General features: G+C 37.8%; 1 protein-coding gene across 3 annotated transcripts in view; it reads right to left on the bottom strand.

The window, feature by feature from the left end:
- The window catches only part of LOC121960229 (homer protein homolog 1), a 33,673-nt gene that overhangs the window by 2,663 nt on the left and 3,729 nt on the right, over positions 1–27,281 (bottom strand). For 2 of the 3 annotated variants that reach the window (XM_088071189.1, XM_088071187.1), the window contains exons 2-9: positions 10,705–10,861; positions 8,515–8,646; positions 6,839–6,931; positions 5,207–5,260; positions 3,472–3,614; positions 2,097–2,256; positions 1,906–2,016; positions 1,737–1,817 (exon numbers count right to left, since the gene is read on the bottom strand). In XM_088071189.1, coding sequence (XP_087927315.1) covers positions 1,737–1,817; positions 1,906–2,016; positions 2,097–2,256; positions 3,472–3,614; positions 5,207–5,260; positions 6,839–6,931; positions 8,515–8,616 — 744 coding nt within the window. In that variant the 5' untranslated portion in view covers positions 8,617–8,646; positions 10,705–10,861. The remainder of the gene's footprint in view (positions 1–1,736; positions 1,818–1,905; positions 2,017–2,096; positions 2,257–3,471; positions 3,615–5,206; positions 5,261–6,838; positions 6,932–8,514; positions 8,647–10,704; positions 10,862–27,281) is intronic. The other variant, XM_042509861.2, reaches the window with a different exon arrangement.

Raw genomic sequence — 27,281 nt, 5'->3', positions numbered from 1 at the left:
TTTAAATTTAATTTATAAAAAAGTAACACCCCAGCCACCCCCCTCCTCTGATAAATTAAGTACAGTCCCACAACACCGGCACGGAAGCTAAGAGATGTCCTGCTGTGGATGGGGCCGCAGCAAAACATACTTTAGCCACCTAAAAAAATCAATATCAGTTTAAGTGTACACTTTATTTGAATATTCAGAGCAGCTGTAGATCAGCAGCTCCTGTGTTCAGAGAGGGGAAATTACTATATTTATCATGGGAGTCGGTCTTTGCTGAGAGCATCGATAAGTTTCACTTTTAGATTCAGATTCAGACAACTTTATTAATCCCAGAAGACAATTCATTTTTAGAAACTAGCCAGACCAAACACAAACTGACAGACAGGAACAAGCAGCACTCAGCAGTAATAGCAGTACGTCAGAGACATTAACACACGGGCACCTCGTGTGCTCCCGTGCACACTTACTCACACTTCAGCTCCCTGTCACAAAGGGCTGTCTGTCTGGGGAGTACTCACATATGACTTGATAAATGAGACTTGGATTACACTGCACAAGTTGTATGAGAGTTTGTAAAGAGCAAGTTTGTAAAAATATGTTTTGATCCAGTTTTGCTGTTGTTAAACGCAGAGCCCTATGACTTCAATTCATCAAGAATTTTCTCTGTTTTTTAATTCTCCGTTCACCGTGGAGGAATGCTAGAAATGCAAAGCTTTCTTCAAGAGCTCAACGAAACACTGGATGAGAAATTTAAACACAAATGGTAATATGGGATGGTGAAGTATTCCTTTAAAGAATTGTAAAAAAGATTGCGAAGAAAAGAAGAAGCGTTTCTGTACTGACATGTCTTGTTACTCGGGCCACACATATGCACATCCTGATATATCTGCAATTAGCTAATACCTTCAACATATCAGTGTTGGTTTGGTGAAATCGTTTTGTTGTTACCACTTAGGACATGACATAGCTCTGTACACAACATGAAGGGATATGTAGCCTAAAACAGTCATTATAACATGACGAACCAAATATAATGCACTGCTTGGGATACACAGCTTCTTTTTTAACCATATAAAAATCTGAGCAAATTGGCTTGATGTCTTTTAAAAAAATTGAGAAGATGGCAATGAGCAACAAAAGAAAAAATGACCCCAAAAATTAGCAAGAAATTAGCCAAAAAAAGACATCTTAAAAAAAGAAAAGTTAAGTAAAGTCAAAATAGTGTGAAAAATTACAAAAATTCTGTAACATAATTTTAAATATGTAATTATGATATTTAGAAATATAGTTTTTCCCTGACTTTTTAAAAAAATTGCAGTGTGCCTTTTCCAATGTTTTTGAATTCAAAGGTTTAAATACTTATGGAATCAATCTGAGAGCATCAAAAGAAAAATTAAGTTTCTCCAGGTTTTAAAGGGTTAAACAATATGTGCATTCCAAACCCTACTTCAGTTAAAGTAAGACGTATTGACAGTATGTCGTAGGTAAAGTGTCAAAAGTAAATGAACTCGTTTTGCAGTAAAATGCCCCCCTGTGAATGCTATACTTTTAAAAGGCTGTATAACTGCTGAAATGTTAACATAGGATTTTATTTACACTTCTGGGAGTTTTTCATAAAGTGGGAGATGCTGCAGCTGTCAGAAATCCACCATATATGGCGTCTGAGTGTCAGCTGCTCATATTTGCAGTCTGTGGAATATGACTTGAATCAGCTGCAAGTAAAGCATACATACACTCGTTTCACTCACCTGCAGTTTCTGTGTTAGGGAGTCTTTCTGAGACTGAAACTCGTTGGCACTCTCCACCTCTGCTTTAAGTCTCTCCAACTCCTGGAAGTAAAGAGAGTATATTTTGAAGATGCGTAATACTTATGTACAAGTACACAAACACGTCTATGGAAGGCGCTCCTTCTCGTACCTCCTCCTTGGCCTTCAGAGCAGCCTCCAGCTCTTCTATCGTTTGGTTGAGTTCTGTCTTTTGGGATTTGATCACTGTTGTTTGGCCACTCACACACTCCAGCTCCGTCACCTGGATTTAGACAAAAAAAATGTAATCACAGCGTGGTCAAAATAACCTTTCGGCGAATCATTTTATTTGAGCAGTGATACCCGTTTGTGTAGCCTCTCCGCTTCTTCCTGATAGGCTGCCAGCTGTTGCTTCCACTGTTTGACGTTTGCCGTGGACTCCAGCAGAGCCGCCGTCAGCTTGGCGTTGTTCCCCTTCAGCGCTGCCAGCTCTGCCTCCCAGTGCTTATTGATGCTGGATGAACTGGGATGTGAGGGGGGAGACTGTTAGAAGGACTGCAACCAACCGTAGTCTAAGAACATCTCACAGAACAATGTGAAAAGCATTTTAGAAAACTTTCATTTCTACATGGTTGTAACTTTTTAAAAGTTTTTCTGCTGCATTAATATCCCCTAAAGCACCGCTGACAAAACTATCTCCACTCATTTAGTGGTTTATAATTAATAGGAAGCATGCGTAGTGTTTTAATGTAATGCTTTAATGCTGTCCAGAGGCCCGGGGAGCAGATTAATAATGAATGAATGAATCGACAGGAGCTGCAGCGCTCTCTGCTGCACTGTGCCAATTTCATTTTAAATCAGCACTCCAGAGAGTCGCCAACGGACGAGTAGCTCTTTAATTTACACTCCTCAGTGTGATCATTTCATGATCTGGGTGTGTTAACAATTAAAAAGGGACCTAGTGTGCTCATTTTCAGATTCATACAGAAAAGCCGCCTATGGACTGGTGTTGAAAATTAGCACGTGTGCTATAAACACCTAAGCATTGACATCTGGTCTGTCCACTGGGACAGTCTCAATGTACTTGTGATGTCCATATCAAATAAAATAAACTTAACTTAACTTACATGCATTTTGGGTTTCTACTACAGATGCTGTATTCAGATGCTATAGTTAGGGGTCGACAGATTATCTGCCTGGCCGATTATCGAAGCCACGACTATCTGTGTCGGTGTTTTACTTTAATGGTCGCCGATAAAATAAAATCTGCAATAAATGCAAAGAAAGTGTAAGCATGGAACTTTTACTTTGTAAAATTTTCACTGAAATTGATAAAAAAAAAAGTTGCAGAGAACTTGCTGTATTTGATGTTGAAAGTTTCAGTTTTGATGAAACATTTCCTAAAGACATCTAAAAACAACTTAGCGTGGGAGTTTGTTATATTCCAAATTCAAAATTTTGAAAAAATACAAAAAACATAAATATTTTTATTTTTATTGTAAATGCATATCGGTTCCAAATATCTTTAATCAGTCTCATTAAGTATGAATAATCTGTATCTGTATCAGCCCTGAAAAACTAATCTCGGTCGACCCCTAAGCTCTAATGGTCAAAAACAACAAACAAATTTTCCTCAAACTGTCACAAGGACACCTGCATTCACCCTTTAATGCTTTAGCCAAGTGTCTTCAAGCAAGCCTCAAAATCTGTGGGACACACTGGAAAAACTCTGGCTAACCTGTGTGAGAAGGGCAGTGCATTCTGGGAAGGCTCTGCTCTGGGTTCAGGGTTCTGAGGTGTGTCTGGTGTGACTCTCTCATCGTCTGTACCGTTGATGCTCTCTGAGGTCAGTGGTGACTGCAGATCACCTGGTGCCGACTCCTGCTTCCACACATCGACGAAAACAGACAAAAAAAGATTCATCCAGAAACAAATTAAAGCATTTTTGTTGATACAAAAGTTCACCATTTTAAAAAGAGAAGGTTTATTCACTTTCATACGGACAATATGCTAAATATGAAGCTACAGGCAGGAAAGAGTTAGCTTAGCTTTTCGTATAGACTGGAAACAGCTAGCCTGGCTCTGTCCAGAAACAAAATTCACCCACTGGGTGAAACAAAACACACACATAACATGTTAAACAGTGAGATTTAGAGGTGCTAGATTAGAGTAGAATAGAGTTACCTAGATGTTTCCTATTTCCAGTCTTTAAACTATGCCAAGTTAAACTAAGATAAGCCAAGCTAAACCAAGCCAAGCCAAGCTAAGCTAAGCTAACCAAAGCTAAACTAAGCTAAGCTAAGCAGCTGTATCTTTATATTTAATGTGGTATTGACCTTCTCATCTAACTCTGCAAGAATGCAAAGAAACTCAATTTCCTGAATTGCTGAACTTTTTGTTTAACCCTTTGAAAGCTGGATCGACATCACTTTCCTTGTGCTGCATTCAGACGCATTTCACAAGTATTTAAACCCTTTGAACTCTGAGTTAAATTGTTTGACTTCCGTCGAAACCATAGCAAAATGGCGATGACCAACTTGCCAAGAAAAGTACAGCAACTTGCAAAAAACTGGTAGATTTTTTTTTAAAGACAAGGAAAAAATTCCAGAGAACTATTCTCTAATTATCATAATTATGTTTTTTTTTAAATTATTATTTTACAGAATTATTATAATTTTTAAGCAGTTCAGGTCATGTTCTCATTTTTTCTTCTTGTTTTTTTCTTTCCAGTTTTCTTTTTTTGTTTTTTTCATGTACATTTGACTCATTTCATGCTAAATTTTGAGCATGATGATAAGCAAAGTTGCTTATTTTCTTTTCCCCAGGTTTTTGAAAGAAATCAAGCCAACTTTCTCAGGTTTCAAGGGGCTAAATTTGGAAATGACACACAGACAAATTAACAATCAATAGTGTTAATGATTCCACGCTCTCAAAAACGAACAGTATTTTCTGCTAAAATGTAGTTAGGGATGCTAAAAACATTGAAAGACTGTCGAAAATATTTCCATACACACATTTCAGAACTCTGACCATGTTTTTTTGTGAGGACATGGTGTCTTCTTTTCCATTTATCTATATATAATAATTATTGTCACTGTGATTGGTGGCTACTGAGACATCCCTCACTGTAGCCGACTGTCATTCTTTGAGAGCATGAAAGCAGAAGTGGAAGGATAAATCCACAGAGACGAGGTTCCTCTGGTTGTTAGTCTGACATTGGGATGATACACATGGTTGTTAAAGATTGATGATGGGATTTTACCAAAAAACAATGACAAAAGAGACGAGACTGGGCTTTACTGATATGCACAAATTCATCAATGTGCTCACGTTTTAGAAAATGATGCTTTTTTTGCAAGAAAGCTGCAGGAGAAACACCTGAGGAGAGTTTGCATCATTGACTGGGGGGAAAAACTGGGGGGGGAAAGGGCCATTGGGGGGCATGGAAAGCTCTTCCATTTATTTTTTTTTACCTTCTTTTTACCCGGTTTGTTGACTGACAACACATTCCTTTTTACAGCACCACCCTGAGGACGATTCATTGGGGAGAGCAGAGGAGGTGAAACAAGCCACAAGGTGTTAGCTCAGTGGCTCTAATGTGAGCGTAATGCTGAGTGAAACATGAAACGCCTCCGACCAGGACTGAATCCATTTCTCATTCATTTATAATTCTCCTAGGTTGGCACTGGTGTCGCATAGGGCTGGTTATCAACATTATTAACATATTAACATTCAATTAGCACTGATTCTGACTGGAAAACATATTCACACTGTGAAACACGTTTATCAGAATGACTGGGAGATTATAAGGACGTCAAGATGAAGAGTTTTTGTGCCTGATACTGCAAGAATAGCAGACAGTAAAAGCTGAGAAATCTCAGAGAGAGTGCCTTCCTGTTAACCTCAGTGCAGAATTAGCTATGAGCATTAGCATCTAATCAGTGTCATTTCTTGTCATGATGCTGTGTGGCTGATAAATTAAAGTTAAAAAAAATAGTTGCTGATAGTTTCTTAGGAGTGAAGTTTATGTGGTTCAGAACAAATGTGAGGAATCTGGCTCTACATGTCTACATCTACTTCTTTATCCATCTATCTTTCTATCTATCTATCTCTATAGATAAATAGATAGATAGTCAAAAGCAAAACATTAACACATACTGTTATAACTAATATAACACCCAGAATGACGATGCTTTTAACTTGTGCAGCAGCCTAAATTCATATATCCAAACATAACCTTTTTCAAGCTAAAGTAACTTGTATGAGGGCTTCTAATCTATCTAAGTTATTAGGCCCATTTCCACTACAAGAACTGCCACTTTACGAGAATTTTTAAGTGCTTTTACGGTGGCTAAACAAGTCTCGGGGTAGGTACTTCAGTGCTGCCTTGAAAAACTGCTGGGTGGGACCATGGATGTATTAAGAAGATCTGGATACAGCATGGAGGTCGGGCCCCAGTTATTCCAATGAGAGCTGCTTAGAAGCGCATGTAGCAAAAAACGCTCTACTTCCGGGGTTTAAAAGTACCCAGATCTTCCACACCACCCATGGTGGCCCATGATATGGTGGCGGAGCGCGGTCCAGTGTGCCCGAGTGGGTAACTTCTACTAGTGGAGCAAATGACTTCTGGTTTAACGCTTTTTTACCTTTAGTCAAATAATTAAATCTTGCAGCTCTTTAAGACTGAACTGGATGGCTTCATTCGAGATAGTAAAATGAAAATGAAAATGCAGCACAAAACCCAGCAGCAGAAGAAGAAGAAATTAGAAAGAAGAAAGAGGAAGAAGACGGATTACGTCAACTCCGGAGTCCGATGGGTCCGACTGGGGACCTACACTGCAGTGGAGACACTCGGGGTAAGAGGACTGACTACGAGGCCGTTTCACCCTGAATCCCCACAGTGGAAACATGCCTATTATTGGCTTTTTTATTGTTTTATTCTATTCTAATTTCAATATTTGCTAATACATTTTCTGTAAGGGGGCTGTAACTGGTTTCATTATGCAATCCGTATTGCATTATGACAATACAGCTGAACATTGACCCTTGAGGTTCACTTCTTCAAAGTATGCAAAGGATGCAGTGCTGATGATGGCGTCTGTTACCTGAGAGGGAGTGCTGGTGAGCTCCATCTTCTCCTGAGACTTCTCTTTTGCTAACCGCGCCGCCTCCTTGAACTCGGTAAACTTTTCTGCAAACTAAAAATAACAGCAGCAAGTCATTCTACGGCTCAACAACAGCTTTCATGTTTTGAAGAGAGAGAGAAGAACATAAACATTTTGATCAAACCAGAGAGGTGTACTATGAGGAAATATTAGTGGGTTAGAGAGGTATGTTGAGCCTAAAGCTAGATTTTTGCTGCACGTCAAACCTTGTCCACAACAGCTTAACGTTCAGTGTTTCAATGACTACATCCATTTGCAATAACTACATCCATGTGTAATATTCTATTCTCAAATGTTGTTAATCTGTTGTTTTATTTATCACACGGTAGTAACAAGAACAAATGTACATTTATATTATACTTAGTGTTTAGATATATTTATTTTATATTAGTACTTATGTTTAAATTTTATTAAGACTTTAGAATGGGAGCATCTGTAACTAAAGGCAATTTCCCCTCAGGGATCAATAAAGTATTTCTGATTCTGATTCTGATTCAATTAAAAATCAACTTTCAGCTTCAACATTGTTGCAAATCTTGCGGATTGAGGTGCCAGAACTTTAAGAGGTTCACTATGGATGGACAAAGTGTTTTAAGTAAGTTTGCAAATTGAAAGCACTTTCCTTAATTGATTATTGGTAAAATTAAATCAATTAATCGATTGTTGGCCCTGCGATAGTCTGGCGACCTGTCCAGGACGTACCTTGCCTTCCGCCCGATGTCGGCTGGGATTGGCTCCAGCCCCCCCCCCCGTGACCCTTACAAGGACAAGCGGTTACAGAAAATGACTGACTGACTAATCAATTGTTATTTTTAAAAGACATAAAAACTTTGTTTATTTCACAAGATTGGAGTGATGAGTGTTTGTAAGGTGGAATAAGGATATATTAAAAAAATGTATTTTGTCTGCACGCAACTGCACATATACCACATTAACGTGGCTTTATACATGAATCGATAGTTGTTGATAATTGTTACTCTTGTTAAACTACTGAATATGTTCTTATTATTCTCTGGCCATTTGCCCACGCTGGCTATTAAAAAAGACTTCTATAAAGCTACAGGTAGCACTGGCACATTAATAGTTAACTTAGGATGTGGCAGTAATGTAAAGGTTTCCTATCTACAATTTTGAGACTTGATTTATCAATGAAACTCTCCAAAAATGTAAATGTTTTTCATTATGGGACAGTGTCAGAGCGAACTGCAGTTCTCGAGTAGAACTTTTAAATAAGTTGCATCGAGTTTAAGAGCTACAGAATGTGCAGCAGTCACGGTAGAAATAATCAGCAGATACTGAGAGTGCACAAAGTGATAGAATAAATATATGCACTTTCTGCCAGCATTCCTTTCTTTCTTTATTCCCAGTGTTGCTTTTAGCTGTAATAACCTTTTCATATTCTTCATAGGCAGAAGTAGGCGGCACACAATCGATCTTTTTTTGTGTGGTAGAGGAGTTACACCAAACACCCCCTTTTATGGGAACGTGCACAGAACCTGAAGAGGCAAGTCTGAGTTAACTAAGTAAGTCGATAAGCACCTTCATGGTACTGCTATCTCTCTGCGCACCGACAGCCTGGCTCTGTCCAGCATGCTTCATGATCCGAGTGCTCTCACCTTGACCAGGTTACTCTCAGATGAGAAGCCGAGGCCGTAGACTGTGTTTGCCCGGCTGTCGGCCCACTGGCCAAACTTCTGCGACGTCTTGGTGAACGTCATGTTGGGGGTGATGGTGCTGTTGATAATGGCCTGTGGAGGAGAAAACACATTCAATACATTCATTTTTTTGTTTGTTTTTTGAAGCCCTTTGGATTCAGGAAACAGCTGGAAGTGGGGACGGCTGTCTTCTGGCGTGAGCAGCTGGATATCTTGATATGTCACTGGAGATTATGGTATTGTGAGTGCATGTATGTGTCTGGATTCTATTTGTGCTGTTTGGTAAAAAGGAAGAAGTCAGTGAGGAGTTTGCAATAATTATTCAATAATCCATCTTCCACCATCTCTCCCCTCTTTCTCTTTCTCTCTCTCTGTCTCTCTCACACAGCAAGCAGCTTTATCATCAGCTCAGGGTTTCCGCTATTGTTTTTGGCCATAAAATCTGTTGACGTCCAAAACATTTCGGTCTCTCCAGTCATAATATTCAGTGAAAATATTTCCATCTGCAAATATGTAGGCTTAACACAGTGTCCAACAGCAAGCAAGCACCTCTCTGTCAACAATGGATACGTTTAATATTGCCACAGCAGCCATGGGTTTGACTCCTAACTCTTTGCTGCATGTCATCCCCTCTCTCTCCCCCTCTAATGCCTGTCCTATCATAACAGCAATGGAAAAAACAAAACGAAATAAAATAAAAATAAATCATATTAAAAAGTGAGCAGGGCTTAATTTATGTGATTATTATTTATCTAATATGTAAATCCAACATATATTAGCCTACCGATGCTATATGATTGACTGATTGATATTATCTCCTGTTTCCATGCCAGAGAGCAGCTCCTTCTCCTCCTCGCCCTGCAGGCAGGCGGAGAAGCAGAGGGAGCAGCCACTCTTTGTGCTGTGCTCTCTGTCCTTCCTCCTGGCGAGAGCAGGGGGCTGTTGCTCAGGTCTGGGTCTTCGATTAATGCATATGCTTACTGTGCCGTCAGGGCAGATTAGCTCTCATAATGTGCAAGGTTGGTGCAAGTTTAAAAACAAATCTGTGTATAACAAGTTCCTACAATAGCAGAATGTTGTATTTACAAACAGTACAAACAATTCCTGCGTAGTATCTATCTATCTATCTATCTATCTATCTATCTATCTATCTATCTATCTATCTATCTATCTATCTATCTATATATATATATATATATATATATATATATATATATATATACCATATATAGGGACTATATATAGGGACTCCTCAGTTGCTCTTCCTGAGGATCCAAGGACAGCGGGAAGTCGTATTCTGTGAAGCCCTCTGAGGCAAATTGTGATTGGCTTTTTAAATCAAACTGACTTGACTTAATGGAGGTCTTTACAGTAGTTCAGTAAAGTGGTTCCCAACCTGGGAGTTACAAGATAAATCTAAAGTGTTCTGAGGTGAGACAATTAATAGAAGAGACCTGCTTCTTTTTGTCTGGGAAATAACTGAATATTTTATTTCTTTGTAAAAAAACAATTCCTATAAAACATGGACAACAATCAGTGTTTAATTTCAACTGAACACAACTAGTAGATGTTTTGTTTTAAGGCTTCACAACTTCACAACTGGTTCAGGAGAGCCACTGGAATTTTTTCAACTTTTTTCATGTTTTTTTCACTTCTGGAATTTGGAAAAGAAAGGCAAGCAGAAAGATATTTCATTGTGTGGCATCTGTATCTGTTTGTTTTCCTTTTCTCTGCTGAGAAGACTTATTGTTTGTCTGGATAATACCATCCTCCAGCACCAGCCCACCAAATCTCTGCTATTTCCAGCAGAACGCAGCAAAAACTTGCTGGTTCAACAACAACAGCAGTAGTCATCCACAGAGGCTCTTACATAACTATGCTAACTCCACCCCTGCACCTCTCTCCAGACTAAAATAATCACTGCCACATAGATATGACAGGCCCGAGCGCCTCCTTCACTGCCTCAGCACAGAGGGAGGCCAGGCTCAGACCAGCTGGAGGTAGAGGTGGGATATATTAACAAAAATCAAATGTAGTGACAGCACCGGACATGTTAAGTTAAACTGACACCTCTCTGGAGCTCCATTAAGTATAAAAACAACACAGACATAAATACACTAACAATGCACTGAGTGCTTTATTCACACACACCTTAGATCCATCCAGACTGATGATCCGATATACATTCCTAGTGCTGTCAAAGAAGTAGGAGACGGTGACAGCATGTTTACTGGTGGGAACCCAATTCTTCTTGGTGTTTGGGTCGATCTGGAAGACGTGGGCCCGCGTACTGAAGATGGGCTGCTCTCTGTAAGGAAACACAAGGGGAAGGAGGGAGGGATGGAGCAATCAGTATCTGGTTTAAGGCCTCAACTCTGAATGAGGTTCTTATGTACGCTGTTTTCATGCTTTGATGGCGGTGGGATCAAAAATTTCACTTTGAATTGGTTTCAATGGCAATTTTTTGCACTTAACAGTTTGAATGTAACAATGTTTACACAGTGTATTTTAGATTTATTGTAGGAGCTGGAAATTCTAAGTTTAAATAAAAGCACACTATTTTGTCAAAATGTATGTTATATGCATGAACACAGCTAAAACTATCAAAAAATGAAGAATGAAAAGCGCGTAAAATGCACCAAACAGTCCCTAAGGGTTAACGGGGTTCCACCCTGAAACAAGAAACATGGCGACACTCAAAGAGGTTACGGCTAATTGTGAGATCAGCACAGTAAAAGCAAGAGCAGTGCTGGTATGCCCCTAAATCAAGCACACTGTGACAACGGTGAGTATGTGTATGTGAGCATGACTAGTCATGTGCGCATTGCATGTTGTGTACGCGTAGGGTTAATTTAAGAGGACATACAGAGCCAAAAAAACGCTGGACACCCGAGGCAGCATTTATGTGCACGCAAAAGCATAGTTAAAACCAAGTACATCTCAGGGCTTGGTTACCACTGCGGCCACATGGACACTTAGGCAAACAAGTGTGTTCAAAAAGACAAACACTGATATCAAAAGACAAAAAAAGAGTCTATAGCCATGCTAATATGCTTACTCTGCTAGCCTGTACTTAAACACAGCAGTGTTTTGAGCTAAATGCTAACATGCTCACATTAATAACACAAACTTTTAGATGGTATAATATTAACCATCTTAGTTCACTCACTCACTTGCTAATTAGCAATAAACAAAGTACAACTAAGACTGATGGGAATGTCATTAGTCTGCAAGAACGTGTCAAACATGAATTGACCCTGAGGGGCGACATAAAATTACATATTCAGTGCTCGAGGACTCTGACCATGTTGCCCAATCTTACTGTAATCTAAATAACTTAAATGTTAAAACTTAAATACTGATCACATAGACTTTTTCTCTCATTTTGCATTTAGATTTTCATTTGTAGAATTACTGAAAAACCTCATGGGAGATCAAAGCGAAGAGTTATTCCAATGTTAATCATACAGGAGGTATAAGGGCATTTATTGGGGACTATTTTCAGCTGCTGATTAATCCACATTTTGTGCTTTAGTGACTATTTCTGGCAGCAGGACAAAAAAATAAATAGCTACAATATAATACACCTCATAGTGACACTACTGGAAAACTCAGGGGAAAAACAAAATCATTAGAATATATACTCAGGAGAAGATGAACAACTGTACTAAATTTCATCCATCTAATACTTGTAGGGACCGACATGGTGTTCTGACTGTCCTAATCTATTGACGCTGCAGATCCTAGAGCCACGCAGCAAACAGAGCCAACAGACACAAAGGCAAAGGCGTGAATAAAGCTCACATCAAATATCTGACGTTGTCCTGCCGTAGGAAAAGGGGTGGACGTATCGAGGAACATGAGGAATAAAAGGAAGGTGAGAGAAACAGCTTCCCAGATCGCACCACATCCATAATTCACCAGCCCCGCTGTGTTGCTGCACCACCAGTGACTGGACGAGGAAAAAAAACCATATCCACCAGGTCTTCACGTTGAGAGCAAGAGTGTTTATGTTCAAACATGCAGAGTTTCCCTCTCCACATGGGGTGAAATGTGTAAAGTGGCACACGAGGGCTGACAGTAGATAATTCAATTTGGAAAAATAATGTGGTATGAGTAATAAAATAAAGAATGTTGCTTGAAATAAATCGGCAAATATTAAAATGTGCTTTGCAAAGTAGATTTTCTGCAGTGTTCCAAATCACAAATAAATTCAGAATAATTCTAGGATCACTTTAATACTTGGAGTTAATGAAGCTTTGCAGCCAGCGGATGATGAAGTCATTTTAACAGGATTTATTTTCAAAAAAGCTTGACAAAATAATGTCTTAGAAAACAATCACCATGCTCCGATTGAGGCAAGCTGATGACATTTACTCTGCTAGACACTGCAGCATCAAACAGGTATTTTGGAAGTGTCAGAAAATTAGTATCAAAATCAGAAAGTAGGTTTTCACATCCAAGGAATTTGCTTTAGTCCTAAAAGTGGTGTTTGCTTGTGAAGATTATCTTGCTGAACAAAATGTATTCTAAATGTTTGTTTTTCACAGAGCTTATTTTCTGTAATAATCCAAAACCCAATTAAAAAACCCATAGGCTTTTTGATGAGGGAACCATAGCAATCTTCATTTCCGCATCAGACTACAGAAAAACGTCATCTTTGTGGCACTCTGTGAACAGTTAAGTTTTACCTTCACTAAGCTTGACATTCTGCTGCTCCATCTGTGCCCAGAGTAAGCTCTGTGCTCCAAGAGCCTGTTGCAATGATAACCAAACTCTGTTTATATTCCAACAGTGCTTTTAATGAACGTTCTAGCTCCAAAAAAATTAATTAATAGGTGACTAATAGATGTTTTAATTGTGGACGGCCATCACAAATAAATGTGTGGGAAATGAGTGAGAATGAACCACAAGTGGTCACAGGATAAGCATGTGGAGATGCATTCTAATGCAGCTGTGAACAGACTGACTCAGAGCTGTCTACTTGTGATCCGATCATCCAAAACATGTTAATACAACATGTTTTCCAAAGCAGCAGCAAAATTTAAAACGTCAGATATTTAACAGCAATATAAAACACAATAAAAAAGGGCACTCCTGCACCTTATAGAAACCAGGGAGTAACACTGATGTTGATCGGGAAAATAGGGGGAAAAAACAGCTGTAAAACATTACATGGAAAGGAAAGAATGTGACCTGTCTGCAGGAGAGGAACGAGGCAGACAAAGACTGAGATGGGAGTGTCTTTCTTTAAATCAACTGCCTCATGTGTGGGCGGTTAAGATAAAAATCAAGCAGGAATTATGCATTTTCTAAAAGCAGTGAAAGAAAGAAAGGGCAGATATGCTAATTCCACTTCTACTTTTAAAATAGCGAGAGCCGAACAATGCAGCCGAGCCCACACAGACCTGGACGACCATCGGCACCTGCACTGCTGCAGAGACGATGGACAGCCCAAAGACTCGAAGTACACAGGTCTACATGCCTCTCTTTGATGGTGGTGCAGCTTCAGAGATACTTGCATGACAAAGCGGGGATTAGACTGATTAAAAACATGACATATCGATTGATTGGACAAGATCATGTGGTGTTCACATCGATACTGTGGAGAGAGTTGGTACACAGCCATATTTGTTTGGCCTGTGTAACTGTGGAGACACTGACAGTGTCCACCTGTAACAGAGGAAGCTCAAAACTGACACGCCTGAACGATTTGGCAAAAAAAAGCAACAGGATGTTATATTCTAGGCTATGTATGTGCGAGTGTGTGCAGGCCAGAGCTGAGCAGCAGGGCAAGCGCTGACGTAGAGACAGTGAAGTGATGCCAAAGGTGACCTGGAAGCACCTGTGCCAACATACAGAGATCAGCAGGCTCTGGGCGGATTCCAAAAACACTGCTATGGATGGAAAGCTCCCGGGGTATTGGATTAAAAGCAAAACAAGCTGTAACTGTCTGGTTGTAACGGGTCCACAACAAACCAAGAGCAGATTTATGCCGGGAGATGTCCGGACAGTGTTTGGACATGTCCCAGTTTGTCCTTTTTCCTTCAAAAATATTACAGTGTGAGACTGATGAGTTGTCCAGCTAAAAGAGATGGACGGATTGGAAAATAAGTAAAAAAGACAGGGCTGCATGATGATAGCCAAAGTGATCATCCCAATTATTTTGATTATTACTGTGATCAGGATTATTTAATACAATTATCCATTGATTTTAGAGACAAAAATGAATCTATTGCAAAATATAAATAAAATTTAACCAAAACTTTTTGCCAAAGATTAAATCAACAGAGCACTGCTTTTACTTTCGCGCTGTGCTACATTTCTGCAAATTAACACATTTTTGCATCACGATAAATCGTAAAATACAAATAAAATTGTACCCAAAATATAGGCTGAAAAAACAAATATTATATTACAGAATGCAATCGAATGAAAACTGTTTATTGGTCTCATACTGTAACTTTGGCCAAATGGAATTCAGGATGTACTTGAGAGTCAGATGGATATGCATCCACCGCTGTATTTTTAAAAAAAAAAAATTGTTTTTTTGCAGTGCACCACGGGAAAACTGACAATTACATTTATATAACCAGAATTTACACAAACTATGGTGCAACTATCTCATCTAACTGACACTTTAAAAGCTGCAAAAAAACTCAGGAATTTTGATATTAATGGAATTTATTTAAATGTGTCATAGATGACGTGAAATGGCAAATTTCCTGTCATCCAGTGGATTTTTTACATTTACAGTATAGGTTGGAAGTTGCTGGGGAAGCTGAACACCATTCTTCTGCACACAATCCGACACAGCGGTGAGACAGACCTGGCTGGAAATCTCATGTATCGATTTAATATTACAATATAATATTTGAATGATACGTAGAATAATCCAGCAGGTAAAAACCTGTCATACTACCAGGCCTGTGAGGTGCACGTGTGATGTTTACTATGTTCTGCATCTTAGCTTAGCATCTTACATTTGCTAATCATCTCTGAACACACAGTACAGCTGAGACTGATGGTAATGTCATTAGTTTTGGTTATAAACCAACATATTGAACACATTATGCTTATGTGCTGATGGTTTATATGCAAAATTTCAGAAGACAATCCATCCGATGATTGTTGAGATATTTCAGTCTAGAACAAAGGTGTGAGCTGACATCTAAATGTTTTGCTTACCACCACTGAAAAAGGTTATCAAAATGCAAAACAGGCATCCCAAAAAATGCAAAGCATTATCACTTCCATCTCGATCTGCTGCACTGCATCAAAGGTAAATTGAGATCCTCTTCACACCTGTCACTGTTAGGGATGGGGACCGAAACCTGGTTCTCTTAAGGACTCGGTTCCGCTTTTTTCAGAACTCTTGAGGTTATCGATACTGTCCCGTGGATCCTATAATGTAACATTACATCTCAAGTCAAATCGCATCATTTTAATTCAATCACACCTAAACTTTATACCAAGTCCTGTCAGTTCAAAACAGTAATCCAGTGTTGAAATCGGCAGGATAAGAGCTAGTTAGCACAATAAACCAGGTTTCATAAGGTATGATTGTGATGTGTTTAAGGTCGGCTCAGTAAAATGACCATAAGGCAAAGGTAAAGGCATGTGTTTGGGTGAAAAATTTGTTTTCCCAGCAATATAATATGGATAGCAGAGATGGAAAAAAAAGTCTAAATCTGGCCTGCCGTCCCCTTACCACCCAACATGCAACCTGAGATCCTTGGCTGTGGAAGGACCCACCGGAGGAACTCTGGCTTGCAAAGTCAGTCTCTTCTTTTAAATCACTTTGAAAGATTTATATATATCGAAAGGCTTTCCTATAATACTTTTAGGGCTGCATCTATTGATTATTTCAGTAATCAAGTAATACAGATTATTCTTGCAATTAATCGAGTAATCGGATATGCGCACAGAAATGTTTTCATTTAATTACTTTTGCTTTGTTAAAGGGTAATGGAAAATATATATATATATATTTTTTAAAAGTCTAAATAATTCTAAAGTCCCTTATAATGAATCAACAATTAACAGCTTTTTCCTTAAAAAAAAAAAACCCAACTATATTTTTCAGTGTTTCCCCTACAATTTTTTTCAGGCCCGGTGGTACACATCAAAAAACCAGGTGCAACACCTGGAATGACTTCCTGGCATAGGCCAGGCTTCAGTCCGATGGCACAGCGTTCAAATTTTTTGTTTACCTGTTATTTAAGTTTTTAAAGAATTTTGCCTCAATGATTTTTAATAATTTAATTATTGGATTAACTCGAGTAATCGTTTCAGCCCTAAATATTTAAAGGTTTATTTTCAGTCTTAACTCCACAGTTACCCTGTAACTTGCTCTTGAGAATGCACTTCAGTCTTTCACTGCTCTATCTAAAATTCACCCATTGTTATGACTTTTTTCTGGTGTTTCAAGTTTTAATCATCCATTATTCTAATATTTTTCTCCTTTTTTCCCCTGTGCTTGCCTGGTTAGTAAACCATCACCTATGTATTTTAGTTTTTGTTTTATGTGTAAAGCATTTAGTAAAGCTGCTTTTGATAAGTCCTTTAAAAATAAACTCAAGTCAACATTAGCAGTGGTGGAAGAAGTATTCAGATCATTTACTTAGTAAATGTAAAAGTATTAATACCACACTGTGATAAGAATCTGTTGTATTTTCCTACTGTAGATGTTAAAGGTCATGCTAATATTAACTCATTTTTATTAATTTTTGAATAGTTTAATCTAACGCAGTGCATCATATTCTATAATCATATTACAGAATACGATGCATCAACTAAAATAAAGCTGTCACACAAACGTAGCGGAGTAAAAAGTACAATATTTACCTCTGGCAGGTAGTGGAGTAGTATAAAAGTAGTATAAAATGGAAATACTCAAGTACAGTACAAGAACCTCAAATTTGCTCATATGTACAGTACTTGAATGAACATACTTAGTTAAAGTCCACAGCTGAGCATTAGTAAAAACTGTATCTTGACACTAGATTTGGTCGTAAAAAATCTATCTGCTGCTCTTCCAGAGAGGGACGTGATTGCACGGCTGGGAGCTGAGGTCTCCTGCGGGACGCAGAGACTGTTGAGTCTCTCTGGGATCCTCTCGTCATGTCTCAGTGTGTTAATTAAGTCTGCAGATGTTATTTAAAGATAGACACAGACGTGGTACTAACGTGGCGGCGTGAAGATGGCATTCGCACCGGCTCAAACAGGCCGCCGAGAATATACTGTACTGCATGTTAAATATGTACAGTATTCCAGTGAGAAGAGAAATACACAATAATACATTATATATTCAATACCATTTTTATAATCCTGCGGTATAATATACATTATTCTACAAAACAAATACTTTTGATGTTTTAACTTTTGTTAATATTGAATGCAGGACTTTTACTTGCAACAGAGTATTTTTACAGTGTGGTATTGCTACTTTTAAGTCACAGATCTAAGTACTTATTCCACCTCTGTAAAGCACATTGGTGAATAAATTACTCCCCCAAAAAATGAGATGAGCTGAACATGTTTAAGTGGCATCAGAGTTCATGCTCTCTTTGTGCAATAACTACATTTGTTTCTTTGCTGTGGAGGTTTTCGTGTGATCATCGTGACTTCCTAGGACATGATTTGCTTACGGTGACTCTTCCGTATCGTCTATCAGGACGTGCTGGGACAAGCTGTTATGTAAAACCAGCACGGTTTAAGACTGGACAGTTTGGAAGGCTGGCTGCTACATTGACAACTGACTGCGTTACTGTTGCAGAGCGGGTAAAGTTTTCAAAATTCAAAGTAATAAAGAACAATGGGTTCTTAATTTCACACAAGGCGGGTTTCCATTAACTCTCAAACTGCTTAAAGTGAAATTGCAAGTATAAAATACGCCTAATGGAAACATGTCAATTATGAAAAAACTCCCATTTATCAAAATAAGTTTTTACACTTGCATGAGGTGGTATTTCAGGCGATTTGAAAAAGCCATATTTCACAAAACTGCAATGGAAACACTTTTTGGCTTTGGTCACATGATGCTATGGCTATGTGCTTGTCAGTAGGAACTGACTCCCTCATGATGCAGCAGGAGCTACAAGAGCTGTTATTGCATCACATAACTCAAAAGTTTAGCACATCATCCAGAAGTTTTGAATCAACAATTCCTCCGTGAAATCGTGGACTATCACCTCCCCACCTCCCAATTTCCTCTTTTTGAAGTGAATGGGTTTTTGAAATGGGTTTTTGGTTTGATAGCCAGTAAATATCCTACCCGTAAATTTTGAAATCCTTATATGACTTAAAAAAGGCAATACTGGCAATTGCATTTTGGCTTCAAAAAGGGTTCATTTGTGAAAAAAAGTGCTTAAAAATTATCTAGTTGAACAATATATGAAAGTATGGTGAACTTTTGTTTGCCACAGAGCTTCTGCAATAATCCAAAATCCAATGGAAAAATCCTGCAGGCTTTTTGAGAGAACCTGGGCAGTGTTCATCCCTGCAGCACTCTGTTGAGCTACAGTTAGCTAATGAGAAGGTTAAAAACTGTCCTGATTGATAAGTGTGTAAATGTGTTGTATTGTATTTTTGCTTAGTCTTTAGGTTTCGTGTCATTGGGATTGCTTTGTTGATGTGGGTAGCGTACGTGATTCAGATTGCATATATTGAGAAATCTAAATAAAAACAGTGTCTCTTGCTGACTTTTTAATGCTTCCAGCAAACTTGTTTTCAAACAACATCGCTGTAAAAGCCTCAACAGCTACATACACAGTTTCATTTTAACATCCGAAGAGAAAAGGCTTTAAGGATGAGGACTTAACAATGTGTTTGGTGAAAGTAACTCGGTCTTAGATAATGAGTTTGGCCGAGTTGCTGGATTTTAAACTTAACCAAATCCAATTAAGGGCTGACAGAGCTGCTTATGTTACCCTAAACTCTGATGGCATCCAGGACCAAAGTCCACACAGTGAAGAAACACGACACAGTGGATGTGCTATCACCAATATAACCCCCAAAATGTAGTTAGTTAATGACATGCCCCTCAGAAATTGCCAATAAGATAGTTAGTCAACATGCTTGCGTTAGCAGCTTCTGTTACAGCAGATAAACACAACGTTTAATTCATTCTTTGCACCTCTGCTTGTGTGTTTTGGTTTTGGAAAGGATAAAAAACTGTGATTGGCTGATTGCTGCTCAGGGGAAGGACGTGCAGCAATGCCAAAAATAAGAAAAAAAAGACCACTTAACAACTACTGCATTGGTCACTCATGACAAGATTCAAGAGTTTTCATCTTGAAAACTTAAATAATATAACCAAAATCAAACTTATATTTTCTGACATTGTGTATATCACAATATATATTTATGAATCCTTATGCACTCTATTTATTTGGACTTTTTCCTACTTAGCACTGCAACAGCTGCACAACAGTTACACTTGGGGTATAAATTTCCATCTGATCAATAGGTGATGAAGGAGGGCTCTGTTTTATCATTTAATGGCATAGTTGACTGGCATGTTTAGTGGGTTAATACAACTTTAATTGCTCATATGTTTATTATGGGATGTGCTGTTTTGTCAGATATAAGGAAGATAAAAGACTAATGGGTCAACTGTGTTCAAACTAAAAGAAAGACATTAGACAGAGAATTTAATCATCTGAAAATGAAATTATCACATAATTTGGATATATTGGCTTGACTTAAATAACTAGCTTCTTTAACCCCTCAGGGCCCGCTTTAATGACACACACTCATAGCCCTTTGAAGAAATGCGCTGCTTAAATATTTTTTTTTTACATGAATATTATTTTCCACTTTCATGTAGTTAATTTTTTAACTAACAAGAGTCCTAAACATAAATAAATATCAAATAACTTATTTTCAATATGCTAAATCTAAAGTAGATTTTTAGTATCACAGCCTGGGATATGTCAATGATTAACAGCAACACTGATTGATTTTTCTACATTAATTTTTTGAGCAGTGTCAAATACTCACACTCATACTGCTCTGCACACAAAATGCCCTTTCCAAATCAGGCTATGAAAAATATTATTCATTTATATGATTGAGTTATTTTTTTAACCAACATCATGCCTAATCATACATTAAAATATTAAGAATTTTAACCGTTTAAATGCAATGTTTTTTTGTCACCATTTCACTATGTTTTTAGATGAAAAACTTTTTTGATGATCACAGCCTGGGATATGTCAATGATTTGCAGCAATATTCATTGTGACAGTGCACTTAGTGGAAATAGCATGTATTTTCTCCATATTCAAAATATGGTAAAAAGATGACATCATCAGGTGGAAAATAGTCGACACCCAGAAATAATACTATGCATGTTTTTATGCTTTGATGGCTGTGGGATCAAAAATTGCAGTTTGAATGAGTTTCAATGGAGCATCTTTTACCTTAACAGTCTGAATGTAACAATTTAGTTTCCACAGTGTATTTTAGACTTATTATAGGAGCTGAGCTGGAAATTATAAGAATAAACAAAAATACACTATCTTGCCAAAATTTCTGCCATATGCATGAACACAGCCAAAAGAAAACCCCCTAAAAATTCTAAAAAAAGAAGAATGAAAAGCATGTGAAATGTGCCAAACTGTCCCTCAGGGTTAATTTGACTGTTGAAAACATGCTGACTTTGGCTCTGCTCAGCCACAACATGGAAGTCTCAATTACCCATTGTTATTAAAGGGGTTGAAGTGGGTGCCCTGACCACATTTTAATGGCTCATTTTATATTTCAGCGTGTCATTAGTGTGACAGCGCGGCCTAGATCACAATCTGCCCCTGTGGAGTGTATCTCTATGAGAGTGTGTGGCGATTGTTAGCCCATAATCCCTTTTCACAATGAAACATACTGAGGCATTCAAGTCTCAATGACAAGTGCTTTGACAGAGGAATCTGACCACAGATGTTATCAGATCAGCAGTTCTCCACTTGCAACCAGCAGAAAACAGAAGACACACACACACACCAGTGTTTGCATACTGGGAGACAAAGGCGTCTAGTGTCTGCGGTTAAAGTTAATGTGTTGAGATTAGCTGCTTACTCCGGACAGTGTGTCCTTTAACTGGACTGTTGCAAATCAGTCTCTCAGGACATCTAGTCTTGTTGATGTCACATTTATCATGAGACCTACGTGAATTCAAGGGATTAGTCAAATTATTCCAATCTATGATAAAGTTTGCCCTCTGAATGCATTAGCCTAATTTAAAGTAGGGTTGCAAGTAACAATTATTTTCATTGTCAAATATTCTCACAGAAATTTTCCTGATTTATAAATGTCTCATTCAAACCATAAACTAAAGATAATGGATGTATCTACTTTGACTTCACCCATTGGTTTCTTGACTTCGGTTCTGGCATCTCAGCTGCTGCCATCTTGGATTTTTGGATTTTTCTGACCATATTGGAATACGAGGGTGTAGCTGACTTATAAACGGTAGTGACGCCTCTCAGACAGCCTGTCACTCAAAGTGACCACGCTTTAAAATATGTGCAGCTGTAAGCCTTAATAAAATGTAAACAAGTGACTTGCATAAAAATTCACCCCTCGTACAGTCGTCATAAATTAGCTACAGAGAATTAAACTGTTTTTTTTGTACCGGGCTGTAAACACATTTATTTCTGCTGTTAATTGGGCATTTTAACACATTGATTGACTTGCTTTTGGAGCCAGCCTCAAGTGGCCATTAGGGGAACTGCAATTTTCAGAACTTCCACCTCAACTTTATTTTTTAGCCCTGAAAGTTGCTGATTGGTCCCAACACAAAGATATTTGATTTATTATTACAGAACAGCCCTAAAACCTCAAATTTGAGAAGATGTCCCACTCCCAGTGTTATGGTCTCTCTTGACAATGAGACCTCATGTCTCAATCAGATTGCCTGTATAAATAAAGGTTACATAAAAATAAAAATATTCATTTGTCTTTGAGGCAGCTCACACAGGCACACAGTGAATTTTGTGCCATTACTGATAAATCTGGTTATTTTATTGATTAACTAATTAATAGTTTGGTTATCAAAATGTCTTCAAAATTTCTTCCAAGTCCATATTGACACATTCAAATTTTTTGTTTGTTTGTCTGCCCAAGAGTCCAAAATCTAAAGATATTAAGTTTATTATCATAAAAGAAAAAAAAAACAGCAAACCACAGACCATTACAATTATTTTTCTGTCAATCGACTATTTTTTTTTTAAAATTCTCAATTCTATGCCTTCCTATCGATCACACCTTACACTCTCTGTTTAATAAGAATTTAAAACATTAAATCATGTTACAATTCTAAACCAGAAATCATTTATCACTTGTATTACTTGTAAGTAAATATACTTTTGTTTGTTTTCTAAATTAACTGATTGTTAGTTAAAATGTCAGAGAAAAAGGCTTAAAAACACCCATCACAATTTCTCCAAGGTCCAAATTGAAATTTAGGAAATAAATTTAAGAGTCCAAGATCTAAAGATATTTACTTTGGTATCAAAGTTAACCAGTAAATGTTCACTTTCTGATTACTTTTTTGTCGACTATTTTATTGACAATTGATTACTTGACAAAATTAAAGCTAATTTTACTCTCTAGTCAATATCAAAGTAATAATAGTGTAAGTACTGTTCCCACACAGTAATGAAAAGCCACATTAATTCATGATACCATGATACCATTACTAAATAGCAAACACTCATCACCCATCACTCATACTTAAAATAAATAAAATAATCTGACTACAGGAAAAAACTGAGTGTCAGAGCACGGGCGATTGCAGTCTGCGCTCGCAGGAAAAATAACTCTGCATTACTAACTTAGCTGCTGTGTCGTCATGGCAACAGCCATGTGACTCAGGGCTGGTCATGAGCTGCAACCATCCTCCAACTCTCTCTCTCCCCTCTCTCCTTCCCACCACATGCTCTCTCATCCAATCCGATCGCAGCGTCCCTGTCGGGTTAACCCACTCGCAGAGGGAGGCAGCAGGGGCTTGGCAAGGCACAACCTCCAGTTTGAAAACACCCATATGTCATTCAGCGGCCACACAGCTTTCAGCCGGGGACAGAAAAGAGCCATGGAGAGAGAACGTGTGTGTTTAGATGTTTATGTGTAAAAAAGATTTTGGTTGACACATTCAGTGTGTTTTTTTCTAAAAAAAATTCTCACAGTACAGGTATGCACTGGCAGTTTTTAATTTATTAGTGTAATATGTCAAAAAAAGTTTTAAGATCCTACTCCTTGACCTCTGTGCGATATAATAAGACCAATAAGGGAAGTGAAAGAGAAACATTAAGTTACGAAACGGCCAAAATGCTTAGAGAGAAAACTCGTAATCGTGCAACATCGGCTGACAATATGCAAACTGTGTCCCATATTTAAATTAAGGGCTTGCTTTTTTTAGATTAATTCACATTTTATCATCTATTAGTAATTTGGTCTATAGAAGGGACATCACAAAAGTTTCCAGAGCCCACAGTGTCATCTTACAATGCCTCGTATCATCTGACCAACAGCCCATAACCTAAAGATATTCAGTTTCTTTTCACAGAAGATGAGGATGAAATAGCAAAAATTCTCATTTTAGAAGCCCCAACCACAGAAAGCAATGTTTTACTTAAATTATTCATTGATAATGACACACAATAACACAGTAGTTGCTGATTTTCTGGCAATAGACTAATTGATTATTCTACAAAAAGTTTCCTCTTTTTTTTTTTTCTTTTTTTTTTTATAAATATCCTTGAGTTGGAGTACTTTGCTGACGTGGACAGATTGTGAAGTAAATACATGCATGTGCAGGAGACTCACTTACACACGCATGGGTGTCTGAGAGCGAACCGGCTGCTTGTAGATCAGAGAAGATTGTGGTATACTGTTTATCCAGGCAGGAATATGGATTTGTTTTGTATACATTCTTTTGCTTGTTTGTTTATTTGTTTGGTTGTTTGTGTTATGTTTTTTTTCTGTGATCTGTAGTTATCATTATTTTATTTAGTTATTTAATCAGTAGACTGATGACCATAGCTGAATGAAAATTCAATATAATGACCAAAAAAAAAGAAGTATCCTTGAACAGAGTGGTTGCTGGATGGCAGCATCTCCTGAAGCACATTTTACAGACAATGCCAAGCTCTTTTCATGGTTTCCACTCAAGATATATCACTTCAGTTCACTCAGTCATAACAAATTAGAAAAGGAAAAAAAACAGCACACAGAAATACTCATCATCTCATAACCACACAGTGTGTGTCTCTTGTAAAGACTGTGAGTGATACAAGTTGTCTATAGCTGCTCAGAGCAGCCAACAGGTGAGGAGAGGAGCCTTTACACTGAGCTGTAACAACATTACAACATCAGGGAATGATACACTCCGTCAGTTTGGAGGCTTTTCTTATCTGTATATTATCTTTATTTTATCTTGTTTTGATTTAGGTTTTATTTTCTCTAATTCTGTTTTATAACCATGAAGCATGTTGAAAATGCATTTTTGAAAGTTGCTGCATAATAAAAGTTATTATTGTGCATTGAAAAACCTTAAAAGAAAAGAAGATTTTGAATGCTGTCATGGTCAGCAAGAAATACGTATATAATATTGATGTTTTTAGAATACTTTTTTTCTTTTTTTTTTACATTTTTATTCCATATAGTTGGTTTGTAAACATGCGTTTTACTACTAACCACATGGTAGGATTTTTCGTCGTCCTCAACCACTGAAAGTGTCTGCATTTTGGTTTTATAACCGCTGGTGGACAACCACAAGATTTCACAACATTTCTCTCACAACAGTCAACTTCGCCCCTTTTTACACTGCCTGTTCAAGGCAGGAACATCAGGTCGTTATGCCGCCTCGCTGTTCTGTATTAGGTACTATCACAGAATGGGAATGGAATGGTTAAAGACGCACGAGTGGCCTTCAGATTAAGACGCTAACCATCTAATCGCGGCGTCCCGGGTTCAACCAGGAATCTTAGCTGCCGGAGTTCATCCCTCCTCTCTCTCCTCTTATTCCACCTCTCTACTGTCACTATAAAGAAAGGCAAAGGCGACACTTGAGAGAAAAATAAAGTATGCCTCACTGAGGGGAAGAAAACTGGCATCTGCGAGGCCGATATGCACAGAAGAAGAACACAGGGAGAATCTGTGATAATCCACACTGAACCCTTTGAACCCTGAGCAACTTGCTGCAATTTCTTTTGAAAACACCAGCAACTTGGCAAGAAATATCCTGCAAAGTGCAAGAAATTAATAGATTTAGATTTTTTAAACTATATTTTTTATAAACTATATTTAGAATTATCATAATTATATATTAAAAATTATTTTTTCTAAAATAATTATTTTCCTAAGTAGTTTCTTAAGGTAATTTCCTTTTTGTTGGTGTCTTGCTTTCCCATTTTTTGTTTGTTTGTTTGTTTTTTATAGTTGTTTTAATTGCTAATTTTGGTAATTTTCTTTTCTTTCTTTCGTACTTTTCACTAACTTCTTACTAATTCTTGGGAAATTTCTCAGATTGCCAACCCTATACAATCTGAATCAACATAATTGTTGTTGTGCTGTGTTTAGATGCCTTTCACAAGCAATTAAACCTCTGGAACCAGAGAAAATTAAATTAATTTATTTTGAAAACATGAGAAAAGGGAATGAGCTGCTAGAAAAAATATGTTTGGAAAATTGCAAAATAAAAGGTGATGAGAAAATGAACTGAAAATTTGCTGTGAGGAGGTATAATCTGAAAATGGGGAAAAAATCCAGAGAACTATATTTATGATTTTTTAAAATTTTTTATTATGTTACAGAAAATATATCTTTTTTTGCACTTACTTATGGTCATTTTCTTGTCTCTTGTCTCTTTTTTTACTTTTCTACTTTTTTGATATTTTCATGTAATTTTCTAGTAAAGTTTTACTAATTTCTTGCTCATTTTTGAGCCATTTCTTGTTAAGATACTCATTGCCCTCTTTCCGTGTTTTTGAAAGAAATCAAACCAATGTGCCCAGGTTTTACAGGGTTAACAAACAAAAGTATCTTAAATATTTTATCCTGTCAGCCAATAAAAGCATAATCATAAATGACCTGTTTTCTTATGTGCTTTATGTATAACAGGTGTCAATATTAGACATGTGTTTGCTCACTATTGCATGTAGTGTGCTCACTAACTGCTCCTCGCCACACCTTCATTCCTGTGAAACATGTTACCAGTTAAAACAAGTTGACAGCAAGTTGAACTCTGACCTACCGCCATCGGTAAAGTAGCAAAAAAAAATAGTCTGGACACTGTTTTATTCAAAAGCGCCAAGTCTGAGGAGGACAGCTTGTTTACAATCATCTATTATAGAAGAAGAGAAGCTCCAGTCCTTGTTGGAACGGCTCAGTCTGACTTGCTAATTAGGGGGTAAGTGCACACACAGGACACGCTCTCTTTTCTGCGTCTGAGGAATTGATTGTTGGACTGGATTATAACCATTGGCCTTGACAATTACAGAGGATGTGCGTCACCCCCCCTTCAACCCCCAACCCCCACCCTGTCCTCCCACCCCCAACCATAATATGACAACAGCCCAATCACATGCTCCATCATCTGCTTTCATCTGGAGTAAGAACTAGGTCGCTCTTGATCAGGAGAATCACCACACATCTGCAGGTTCAGCTTCATGCGTTACACGAGCCAAGTGTGCAGGCCAGATCATTGTTGGCTGGTGGGGGGATTTAACCCA

This window comes from Plectropomus leopardus, chromosome 20 (genome assembly GCF_026936395.1).
Source record: "Plectropomus leopardus strain MGB_pleo_1.0 chromosome 20, ASM2693639v1, whole genome shotgun sequence".
Taxonomy (NCBI): Eukaryota; Metazoa; Chordata; class Actinopteri; order Perciformes; family Serranidae; genus Plectropomus; species Plectropomus leopardus.
Note: the sequence above shows the minus strand (reverse complement) of the source record. Positions and strands in the feature narration are given on the sequence as shown.